The sequence below is a fragment of the Portunus trituberculatus genome, chromosome 23 (genome assembly GCF_017591435.1).
Source record: "Portunus trituberculatus isolate SZX2019 chromosome 23, ASM1759143v1, whole genome shotgun sequence".
Taxonomy (NCBI): Eukaryota; Metazoa; Arthropoda; class Malacostraca; order Decapoda; family Portunidae; genus Portunus; species Portunus trituberculatus.
The window spans coordinates 12,873,320-12,885,819 of NC_059277.1; the positions used below are offsets into that span (position 1 = coordinate 12,873,320).

General features: G+C 41.4%; 1 protein-coding gene and 1 pseudogene across 1 annotated transcript in view; one reads left to right on the forward strand and one right to left on the reverse strand.

Moving 5' to 3' along the window:
- The window catches only part of LOC123507723 (myosin-11-like), a 16,402-nt gene extending 14,251 nt beyond the window's left edge, over positions 1-2,151 (reverse strand). The window contains exon 1 of the mRNA XM_045260881.1: positions 2,089-2,151. Within this exon, the coding sequence (XP_045116816.1) occupies positions 2,089-2,151 (63 nt within the window). The remainder of the gene's footprint in view (positions 1-2,088) is intronic.
- LOC123507822 overlaps positions 1-12,500 on the forward strand; it is a 388,467-nt pseudogene that overhangs the window by 81,146 nt on the left and 294,821 nt on the right.

Consider the following 12,500-nt stretch of genomic DNA (forward strand, 5'->3'; position numbering starts at 1 on the left):
CATTCTATTATTCTATTTTTTCTTATTCTTTTTTCTTTTATCTTTTCCTCTTGTTTCTTTTATTCTTCTTTCTTTCTTTAAGTATTTATTTTCTTAACTTTTTTCTTTCTCAATTATCTTCAACACTTTCTTCTTCTTTTCATCTCCTTTCTTCTTCTATTTCCTTCTTCATTCTCTCTCTCTCTCCTAGTCCTTCATTATTGTTCCTTCTTTTCATTTTCTTCATATTTATCTTTTCTTAATTTTTTCATCCTTGCTTTCTTTTTTCCTCTCCTTATTTTCCTTCCTTTCTTTCTTCCTTCCACCTTGTTTTATTTCCTTCATTCTCTTCTATTCCTCTTTCCTCTTCTCCTCCTCCTCCTCCTGTTCCTGTTCTTCCTCCTCCTCCTCCTCCTTTTCCTCCTCCTCCTCCTTTTCCTTCTCCTCCTCCTCCTCCTCCTCCTCCTCCTCCTCCTCCTCCTTTCTACCTATTCACACCAAATCTAAGTGTTTTCTCATCTATCATATCCTTCATTCTCTCTCTCTCTCTCTCTCTCTCTCTCTCTCTCTCTCTCTCTCTCTCTCTCTCTCTCTCTCTCTCTCTCTCTCTCTCTCTCTTCCTCCCAGTTCCCTCCTACTTTCCTCCCTTCCTCCCTGTATTTTCTCTCCCTCCCTCTTCTCTTCCTCCCTCTTCTTTCCCTCCTTCCCTCTTCTCTCCCTCCCTCTCTCCCTCCCTCCCTCCCTCTTCTCTCTCTCTCCCTCCTTCCCTCCTTGCCTCCTTACCTGTAGTCATCTCGCTAATTAGTGTTTGTATTTACCTGCGTGCTACCTCAGCGTCACCTGTACAAGCAATTAAGGTCAGATTGGGTCAGGTTTACACTACTAATTGGTCTTTATTGTCAGGTTGTTATGCGGTGGAAGACAGTGCTATGCTATTTTTGTTTTGTTTTATTTTTGTTTAGTTTTGAGATCATTTTTTTCTTCTTTTTCTTTTTTTTTCCTGATTTTTTTTTGTGTTTGTTTTTCTTTTTGTTGTTGTCCAGTGTTTGTTTTTTCTTTTCCCTTTCTTTTTGTAGTTTTGTTTTTCTTTTTTTTTTTTTTTTTTCTTCTTCTTCTTCTTCTTCTTCTTCTTCTTCTTCTTCTTCTTCTTCTTCTTCTTCTTCTTCTTCTTCTTCTTCTTCTTCTTCTTCTTCTTCTTCTTCTTCTTCTTCTTCTTCTTCTTTATAACAGAGATCGAAAGGAAGTAGTCTAGTTAAAAGCCTCCTCCTCCTCCTCCTCCTCCTCCTCCTCCTCCTCCTCCTTCTTAATCTTCTTCTCTTTGGACGATCGAAGTCTCCTCCATCTCGCTCAGAAAGTGTCAATTGGTTTCTTTTGACACACACACACACACACACACACACACACACACACACACACACACACACACACACACACACACACACACACACACACACACGAGAGAGAGAGAGAGAGAGAGAGAGAGAGAGAGAGAGAGAGAGAGAGAGAGAGAGAGAGAGAGAGAGAGAGAGAGAGATGTATTTCCTTTTATCAAGTGTCTGGCTCTAATTGGTCTTATGTCTTTTCAGTTTTATTCGTTTCTTATTTTCCCTCTCAGTCTTTGAGGTGAAGGAGGAGGAGGAGGAGGAGGAGGAGGAGGAGGAGGAGGACGTGATTAGAGCGAGGCGGAGAGACGAGTGGAGGCGTAAAGAAGAGGCGAGGCGAGGCATGAAATCTTCTCCTCTCTTCTCCTCACGATCTGAAATGAAGACTCTTAAATTCTCAACTTCTTCATCTGTCTAAAACGGTCTTATCCTTCACCTCAACCTCCTCCACCTTACCTCCTCCACTCCTCCATCTTTCCTCCACTACCTTACCTCCTCCACTCCTCCATCTTTCCTCCTCCACTTACCTCCTCCACTTCTCCATTTCTCCCCCTCCACCTTACCTCCTCCAGTCCTCCATCTTTCCTCCTCCACCTTACCTCCTCCTCCTTCTTACCTCCTCCACCTTACCTCCTCAGCCTTCACCTCCTCAGCCTCCTCAACCTCTTCCATCTTACCTCCTCCACCTCCTCCACCTCCTCCACTTCCTCCACCTCCTCCGCCTAACCTTCTCAATCTCCTCCACCTCACCTTCTCCGTCCTCTCCACCTCGCCTTCTTAGCCTCCCCATCTCACCTTCTCCACCTCCTTGTCCTCCTCCACTCTCAACCTCTTCCACGTTCTCCACCTGCTCAGCCTTTTCCACCTCACCTCCTCCACCTTCTCAGCCTTCTCTATTTCACCTCCTCCACCTCCTCCATCTCCTCCACCTCCTCCAACTTCTCCTCCACTCTCAACCTCCTCCACCTCCTCCACCACCTTTTCATCTTCTTCATCTGTCTAAAACTGTCTTATTCCATCACCTCACCTTCTTCCTCCCTCCCCCATCCTTCCCTATTCCTCTCCTCCCTCCTCCTTCCTCCCTCCCCTCACACACCCTTCCCCATCCCTCGTCTTTTGAAATTATCTTTAGTTAATGTTTTTAGTTTGTTTTTGTTTATTTGTTAATGTTTCGTCTTTCTCTTTAATTATCGTTTCTTTTTTGTTTATCTGTTTGAATTTCATGATTTTTAACTTATGGAATTTGTTTATGTTTCTCTGTTAAAATTTGGTGTTGTTCTTTATTTTCGTGATTTATTTTTCTTTATGTTTCTGAAATGTTCTTAAGTCTTGAACGTCCTTTTGTTCTTTCTCCTCGTCTTTGTGAAATACTCTTTACTCTAACGTTGGGAATTTCTTTGCTTTTATGTTTAAATGCCAACTTTTTAATATCTTTAGAATGTCTTGAGTTTTTCTTTTTTTCCAGGAATATTTGCTTCTGTCTAAAACGGTCTATTTTTCTTTTTTTCCATTGTGAGTCTAAACTGTTCCTGAGTTTCCCATCCTCTTGAAGTGTTGTCAGTCACATTAAACTGAATTACCAGCTTCGTCACATGTATAAAACGTTATCTACACTTTTTTTTGTAATTGCGTAACATGTTTTTTTCATGCCTTTTGTCTTCATTTTCTTCTTAAAACGTTTGAATTTTGTGTTTACTATTCAGCTTATTAAGATTAGTTATTTGTCTACAAACGTTTACATTTTTTTTTCCATGTGCGTTGAAGACTCAATTTCTTTTCTGTCTGTTTAGAATGTTTCCAGCTTCATTGTCATTCTAAAACGGTGCAAACTTCTTCGTCTTTCTCTTAAATTCTCACGTCTCTTAAATTCTCTTCATCTGTTTAAAACGTTCCTTGATGAAATCTGAACTTCGGCTGTCGAAAACTTTCTTGATTTTTCTGTCTAGTTGTTGAAATCTGAACTCCGCCATCAAGATATTAAGACATTCTATTAATTTCTATTCTGTGTGTCTTATAACCATACAACGCCTTCATCTATTAAAGCGATCTTATTGTCTTTTCCTGAAACTTTCTTGACTTTATTGTTTTTAACCCTTTCAGTACCACCTCGTTTTAGCATTCATTCTGCTTATTATTTGGCGATTTTATACAGCTTCAGAAACTTGTGTGGGGATTAGAATAGTGAAGACTCTGGCCACTAATCTTCTGACTTCATAGACCCATCCTAATGCACACAAAATCGTCTGATCGTACACAAAACTCATGGTAAAAAACGTCCCAGTACTGAAAGGGTTAAAACGTCCGAAACTTCATCGTGTTTCTAAGAACTTCACATCTAGATATTTGTTTATAACGTTTTCTTTCTTCATTGACGTATTAACATAATTTCAGTTTTTTTCGTCACTTAACCTCTTCAGTATTGGGATGCAATTTTACCATGAGTTTTGAGTATGATTACACGACTATATTGACATTAGGAAGAGTCTATAGAGATCAGGAGATTAATAGTAACAGTTTTCACTATTTTAATCCTCACATAAGTTTCTGAAGGTGTATAAAATCACTAAATAGTAAGCAAAGTGAATACTGAAACACGGCATGGTACTGAAGAGGTTAAAATATTATAACCTATTCCTTTAGCTTGATACGAGACAACGATGACAACCTGTGCAATATATGAAATCTTTACACTCACCTGCAGGTAAGTCATGGGGGAAAAAAAGGATAGATTTTACAATTCCTACCCAGTTTGAAGATTACGTGTGGCTGTTGGACGAGTAAAGGGAAAGGTTACCACGTGGCTGTCAAAGGATTAAAAAGTTTGCAGCTTCTACTTCACTTGATAATCCCAGACCGCAGTAATCGGTGCTATGAAACACTGTGGATTCATGTGACCAAGCTTATACAGACAACTTTCAAGCTTCTCGTATCCTTATGCACAAAAAAAGAAAGAGAAAATCAACAACAGTAATAACAACAACAATAGCAACAACAACAGCACAAAAAGGAAAGAAAAACATCAACAACAACAACAACAACAACAAGAATAACAGCAACAATAACAACACAAAGCAAGAAGGAGAAACAACAATAACAGCAAAAACAGCAGCAACAACAACAACACAAAAAAGAAAGAGAAACATCATCATCAACAACAACAACAACAACAACAACAACAACAACAACAACCACAACAACAACACAAAAATAGAAAGACAAACATCATCATCATCAACAACAACGACAACAACAACAACAACAACAACAACAAGAATCCCTGCCGTGACCTGGCGCCTCACAGGACACCACCCATCCCTGCAACACAACAAGCAACACAGCACTGGGAAAGCCTTGCCTCACCCTAACACCGCGTCTCAAATGTTTACGTCGCCTCAACCTTTCCTTTATAACCGCTGCACTCTGGCGCTCTCTGTCTCTCTCCTCTTTCTCGCCAACCTCACTCCGGACAGTTTAAAAAAAAGCGCGCGTCCTTCCCTTGGCAACGTGGCTTGTCTGACGGGCGCTGCGCTGGTGCCATAAATGTGAAATGTGGCAGGTCGAGGAGGTAGACCGCATTGGCAACACCACCACCACCACCCATGGACTGCCTCACCTCCCTACTCCTCCCAGCATCTCCCCACACCTTCCCAGCACCTCCCAGCACCTCTCAACACCTCGCACACTCTTCCTATCCTCCCTATGCCCTCTTCCACCTCCCGACGGCCTTCCCACGGCCTTCCAAGCCTCCCCATGCCGTCACACGCCTCTCAACTCCCTTCCCATGAGCTCCCCCACTACTCCGTCGCCTCGTGTTGCCTCTGGAGGGTCGTATCGTGTCCAGGCGAGGCTCGGGGAAGGGTTCAAGGGGACTGGTAAGGACTGGGAGAGGGACGAGTGGGGGGTCTGTGAGAGGGAGGGGTGAGGGGACGAGTGGGGAGATAGGAAGACAGGGAAGAATTGGAGTGTTATATTGTTTGATGTCAGAGCTAAGCGAGAGAGTGGCGAGGTGCAGAATGCGGGACAAGGAGGAGGAGGAGGAGGAGGAGGAGGAGGAGGAGGAGGAGACTAACAAAGTGGAATACAAAGGAATACAAAGGAAGGAATAGACAGCAATAGCCAGACTGGATGTAACGAGGCTGTCTGTGTGGAAATATTATCACAACAAATTCTATGTGCGAGAAGTTAAAAAATAGAAAGATTGGAGGAAGGAACACCAGAGGGAGAGGAGGAGGAGGAGGAGGATCAGAGGTAGGAAAATAGAGGCTACAGAAGGAAAAGGAGAGAGGAAAATAAAGTAGCTCCAGTTTAGTTTCAAGGCGGAGGAAAAACTTGGTACTCCTTTGAGAAGAAAGAGGGACGGAAGAAGATACAAGTAACACAACCCATACTGACACACAAAAGAAAGTTATTACGATTGACAGTTTGAGACGAGAAAAAGGGAAGGAAGAAAAATAAGTAACACAAACCACACTGAACCACACTGAGACACTTAACAAAGCTATTACGAATGATACTTTGAGACTAGAGAGGAAGGAAGAAGATATAACTAACACAACCCACACTGAGACAGAAAAGAAAGTTATTACGTATGATATTTTGAGACTAGAGAGGGAAGGAAGACGAAATAAGTAACAAACCACACTGACACACACATAGACACACACACACACACACACACACACACACACACACACACACACACACACACACACACACACACACACACTCAAAAACAAAACAATTACAACTGAGACACTATTTTTATCACTCTTCTACAATTACCCACAAACAAAACCCTAACCAACACACCACCAACTAACCAGTAAGGCGTCCCTCACTTCCCGATCCCTTGCCAAGCTGCACGCAATGCCAGTCGAAAATATCCCAAGTTAATAAGAGTTTCAGGAGGGCGTTGCGTGACAGGCAGTGTGGACATGTACTTTCTCCTCTCCTTGGTCTATTTGTCTCTCCTGGATGCTGAGTCCCTGCTGGTTAGTGTGGAATTATGTTATCGTGTCCCAGAAATTTGGTTAGAATGCGGAGTGGGCGAAGTTGAGGTAGAGTATTCAGTAGGTGGAGGTGGAGAGAAAGGGATGAGTTGGAAAGACAGGATAGAAGGATGAGATGTTTACAGGAGGAGGAGGATGAAGAGGAAAGTAGATAAAACAGGAGTAGATACAGTGGAAGGTATAAACGAGAGAGGAGAATGTTGAGATAAGAAAGAAAGAGACGCGATGAGGAGAGAGAAAGAGGGGATTAAAAGTACAGAGGAGGAAGAGGAGGAGGAGGAGGAGGAGGAAACAGGAGGATCACAAGAGGAAAAGGTCAAAAGAGAAATGATGAAGAAATAATAAATGAAGGAATAAGAAAAAAAGTAAGAGGAAGAGTAAAGAAATGGAAAAGACGGAAGAGAAGGAGAAAAAGTAAGAAAGAAGGAAGAAGAGGAGAGGAGGTAGGCATGAGAAGACGAGGGAAAGAGAATGGTGAAAGGGACTGGGAGGAAGAAAAAAGATGAAGGAAAGAAAATAATGAAACAATGGAGAAAAGAACATAAACAACAAGAACAACACAAAAAACACCCAAAAAAAATAAAAGAACACAAAAAGTAAGAAAAAGAAGAGAAAAGGAGAAAGAAAAGGAGTAAAAGAGTACCTAGAAGCACCAGCTGGAGGAGGAGGAAGAGGAAGAGGAGGAGGAATACAAGAAGGAGAAGGAGGAGACGTAGGAGGCGGTTGGTTTGAAGTAGCAGGTGCCTATTGGTGTGTTACTGAATAGCCGCTTTTATGATGGGCTCTCCTCGCTTCTCTCTTTGGTATACTGGCGTGCCCCTTCAACCCAAGCCAAGGCGAGGCGAGGCAAGGCAGGCGAGGCGAGGCGAGAGGAAGACTGCTGGGTTGGGGAGGCGGTAACTCTGAAGCTCATATTCTGAAACGCTTTGGTCTCTCTCCATCACTACTTTCCAAAGGCTTTAGTTGAAGATATTCTTGTTTTCAGGGATATTTTAATGGTTCTGGTGATGGACTGGTAAGATTTCTAGTTAATTATAAGGAGAAATTGTCTTGTAAACTCGGCTAGTTGTCTCTGTGGCCTTGGGAAATTGTGTTGGTGAGAGAGCAAGGCATTCTGAATACTGGATTAAGGCTCATATTCTCAAACTCTTCCGCGGTTTACCTCCACTCTTACAAAAGACTTTATATAAATTGACTCGTGTTTTTTAAGGTGTTTTTATGGTTCTAGAGACATAGTGGCAAGATTTCTTCGTTACTGATTGGAGAAAACTCTTGAAAACCCCCGCTAATCATCTCCACGGCCTTAGAAGATGGTCGTGGCGGGAGAATAAAGTGTTTTGAGGTGTTTTTATGGTTCTAGAGGCAGAGTGACAAGATTTCTACATTATTAACTGGAAAAAAAAAACTCTCTTGAAAACCCCATTAATCATCCTTCTGGCCTTGGAGAATAGTCTTAGTGAGAGAGCAAAGCGTTTTTAAGGTGTTTTTATGGTTCTAGAGGCAGAGTGACAAGATTTCTTCATTATTAACTGTAGAAACACTCTTAAAAACCCCGCTAATCATCCCTGTGGCCTTGGAAAATAGTCGTGGCGAGAGCAAAGGATATTCTAAAGTGTTTTTAAGGTTCTAGAGGCAAAGTAGCAAGATTTCTACGTTATTAACTGGAGAAACACTTTTGAAAACCCTTCTGTGGCCTTGGAAAATAGTCGTGGCAAGAAAATAAAGGCGTTTTTGAATACGGATCTAAGGCAGCCAGACACTTCCACTGTACCGGGATGTGTTCAGGCTTTGGTCACGGTGGTGTTTATGCTCCCCAAGTACGGTGGTGTTGAGAAAAGAGTGGTGCTTCGTTGTGGATTTAGAAATTAGGGTGTTGTGTGGTGGAAGTTGTGTAGAGAGGTGTCTAGAAGTGTTCTATGGTGTTCTGTAATGGTTTCTATGGTTTTAGTGTTTATAGAGTGGAATATCTTGGTACTTTATGGTGCTTTATATAGGATGGTGTTTGCTATAAGGTTTTTGTGAAGGTTTGAAAGGTTTCGAGTGTTCTTTGTATGATTTGTTTAAGGAATGAGTTTGATTAGAGGTTAACCCCTTCTGTACTGGGACACATTGTTTTTCGTGTTTTTTTGTGTGTGATTAGACGATTTTATTTACATTAGGAAGGGTCTATGGAGGTCAGAAGATTAATGGCCAGAGTCTTCATTATTTTAATCTCCCACATGAGTTTCTTAAGCTGTAGAAAATCGTCAAACAGTAAGCAGAATGAATATGAAAACGCGTCATTGAGTTAAGAGTTTTCTGGATTGTGGGTTTTAAGAATAAGGGTGTTTTATTTATAATTCGTAATTGTTCTTTTAAATCTCTAGTCTTTTTCTTATTTTCCTTTTTTGTACAGGGAGAGACAAAAGTTAGGTTATATTCTCTATATTTTCCTCCTCTGTGTTTAACCTCTTCAGCGCTATGACGCGTTTTTCATAGTTATTCTGCTATTTAGTGACTTTTATACAGCTTCAGAAACTTATGTGGGGAGTGAAATAGTGAAGATTCTGGTCATTGATCTTCTGACCTCTATAGACTCTGTTACTGCTACTACTGTTATTGCTATTGCTATTACTACGACTCCTACTCCTACTACTACTACTACTACTACTACTACTACTACTACTACCACCACCACCACCACCACCACCATCACCGCAACTACCTCAACACAACACTAAAAAAAAAAGAGAGAAAAAATAGACAAACGTAGAGCTGGAAAACACACCAAAAGGCAAGAAAACAATAAAAAGGAAGACAAGTATTGAAGGTCGCAGCGAGAGAGAGAGAGAGAGAGAGAGAGAGAGAGAGAGAGAGAGAGAGAGAGAGAGAGAGAGAGAGAGAGAGAGAGAGTCGGGCTGTGACACGTGAAGTAGGTCCCACACGCCAACAACTTAATTATCGACACGCCGGGAGAGAGAGGGAGGAGAGGAGGGAGGGAGGAAGAGAGGGAAGCAGACACTGGGAGAGGAGGGAGAGGGAGAGGGAGAGTGCGAGGCCGAGGCTAGGGCGTGCAGTTCGGGAGACAAAGGGAAGGGAGGTGGGGGTGGAAAGGGACTCACGACCTACAAGCGGTGGAAAACAGAAGTCAGAAGTAGTAGTAGTAGTAGTAGTGGTAGTAGTGGTAGTAGTGGTAGTAGTGGTAGTAGTAGTAGTAGTAATAGTAGTAGGAATAGTAATGGTATTATTATTAGTAGTAGTGGTAGTATTAGTATTAGTAGTTGTAGTGGTTGTAGTAATAGTAGGAGTAGTAGTAGTAGTAGTAGTAGTAGTAGTAGTAGTAGTAGTAGTAGTAGTAGCAGTATTAGAAGTGGCAATAGTAGTAGTAGTAGTAGTAGTAGTAGTAGTAGTAGTAGTAGTAGTAGTAGTAGTGGAATGCGATGGAATGTTTATAAATGTGGTGGTAGAAGTGAGGAAGGCACAGAAAAGTAGTAGTAGCAGTAATAATAGTAGTAATAGTAGTAGTATAAGAACTCTTTGATCCACTGTCACGAAAAAAAAGAACGAAAAAACAGCACACTCACACACACACACACACACACACACACACACACACACACACACACACACACACACACACACACACACACACAAAAATAATAAACCAGAAATACAAAACAATAATAATAATAATAACAACAACAACAACAACAACAACAACAACAACAACAACAACAATAATAACAATAACAACGAAAAAACATGAAACACAACAACAAATTTCTCAATAAACCAGTTCTCAAATTTACTCTAAACAAGGAAATAAGTAAACAATTGACTTTATTCTGAATCTTTCCCTTCAGAAGCACCTCGAAAACTGTCTAGGCTGAGGGGACAGTGCTGCATCCTCCCCTCACCTTTCACGGCGTGGAAGAGAGGGGAGAGACAAAAGGGGAAATGGAAGTGAAGGGGAGGGAGAAAGGATGAAGGGATAGGGAGGTGAGGGGAGCGAAAAAACAGGAGGTTATCTAAGTTGGAGGAGATGAGAGGAAACTGGAGAGAATGAGGGGAGTGGGGAAGTGGGGAAAAGGAATGGAGCAGAGGAATATGAGGGAGAAAGAAGGGGAGATGGTCACAGGTGGAAGGGAATGGAAGGGAATAGAGGGGAGGGAAAGATAAATGTGCTGGATAGGAGATAGGAGGAGGGGAAACAGATAGGGGTAAAAACACGAGGGGAAGAAAATATTGGCATGAAAGGAAGGAAATGAAGTGGACGAGGCGGAAAATAAAGAGATGGGAAAAAAGAGAAAAAAAAACATACATGAAAGAGAGCAAAGAAAAAAGAATGTAGAGGAAACTAAACAGGAAAGGATGAGAAGGTAGAAGAGGAAAACAAAGGAGGAAAAGAAAAAAAAGAGGGAAAAATACATAGAGAAATACAAAGAGAGAAAATAGAGAGAAAAACACAAAGTAAGAAAAAAAGAGGTGAAACAAAACAGAGATGAAAAGAAAAAAAACAGACAAAACAAATATACAAATGAGAAGAGGAAGAAAAAAACAGAATGAGGGAAAGAAAGGGAAAAAAGAGGAGGAAGAGGAAGAAGAGGAGGAGGTCAGGTGCCTTCTCCTCTTGAAATCAAAGAAGCCAGAACTAATTGGACTCTTGAAAATCTTCCTTGAGATGAGTGGGAAGAGGGAAGAGGGGAAAGAAGAGGGGAGGAAGAGGGGAAGAAGAGAGATGGAGAGACATGAAGGGGAGGGAAGAAAGGTATAAATAAGGAGAGGGAAACGAGAGGATATTGATGAGGTACCGTGATTAGAGAGAGAGAGAGAGAGAGAGAGAGAGAGAGAGAGAGAGAGAGAGAGAGAGAGAGAGAGAGAGAGAGAGAGAGAGAGAGAGAGAGAGAGAGAGAGAGAGAGAGAGAGAGAGAGAGAGAGAGAGAGAGAGAGAGAGATTTTTCCCACACTCTGGATGGATAAAGATGAAGAGATATAGAGAGAAAGGGTGGAGGAAGAAGAGAAGTAGGAGATGGAGGAGGAGGAGGAGGAGGAGGAGGAGGAGGAGGAGGACGAGGAGGAGGATGTGTGTTCGTGTGACTATTATTTGTTATATTTTCTTTATTTCTAAGTCATCCTTGTTGTTGTTGTTGTTGTTGTTGTTGTTGTTGTTGTTGTTTCTTGCTCCGTTTTTTATTTTGGTTTTGTTCTTCTCATTCTTGTTCTTGTTTTCATGTTCTTGTCTTGCTTTTGTTGTTGTGATATTTTTGTCGTTGTTTTTTCCCTTTACCTTTCTTTTTCTATTATTCTTTCTCTATTGAACCACTGCTCCTCCTCCTCCTCCTCCTCCTCCTCCTCCTCCTCCTCCTCCTCCTCTTCCTCCTCCTCCTCCTGCGTGGAGTTTAATTTCTCTTCTATTGTTGTTGAACGATCGTGTTTCCTCTTTCTTTTCCTCCTCCCTTGGGAACTCGAGAGGAGGAGGAGGAGGAGGAGGAGGAGGAGGAGGAGGAGAAGAAGAAGAAGAAGAAGAAGAAGAAGAAGAAGAAGAAGAAGAAGAAGAAGAAGAAGAAGAAGAAGAAGAAGAGGAAAAGGAGTTACTTATGAGTTAAAAACTGACAAGTTGTGGAAACGTCATTCTTTTTCGTCTTAATGAAGAAAAGATGAATTTGTTCTTTAGTGAAACTGAAGAACACATAAGCAAAACTCTGAAGAACACAGCGAGACTCTTAAGAACACAACAACGCTCTTAAAAACACGGCAAAACTCTTAAAAACACAACAAAATTCTTAAAAACACAACAAAACTCTTAAAAACACAGCAACACTCTTAAAAACACAGCAAAACTCTTAGGAACACAGCAACACTCTTAAAACACAGAAAAATTCTTAGGAACACGACAAGACTCTTAAGAGCAGAAAGACTTTTAAGAACACAGCAACACTCCTAAAACACAGCAAAACTCTTAGAAACACAACAACACTCTTAAGAACACAACAACACTCTTAAGAACACAACAACGCTTTTAAAAACACAGCAACACTCTTAAAAACACAACAAAGCTCTTAAGAACACAGCAACACTCTTAAAACACAACAACATTCTTAAGAACACAACAACATTCTTAAAACACAGCAACACTCTTAAAGGTCACAGC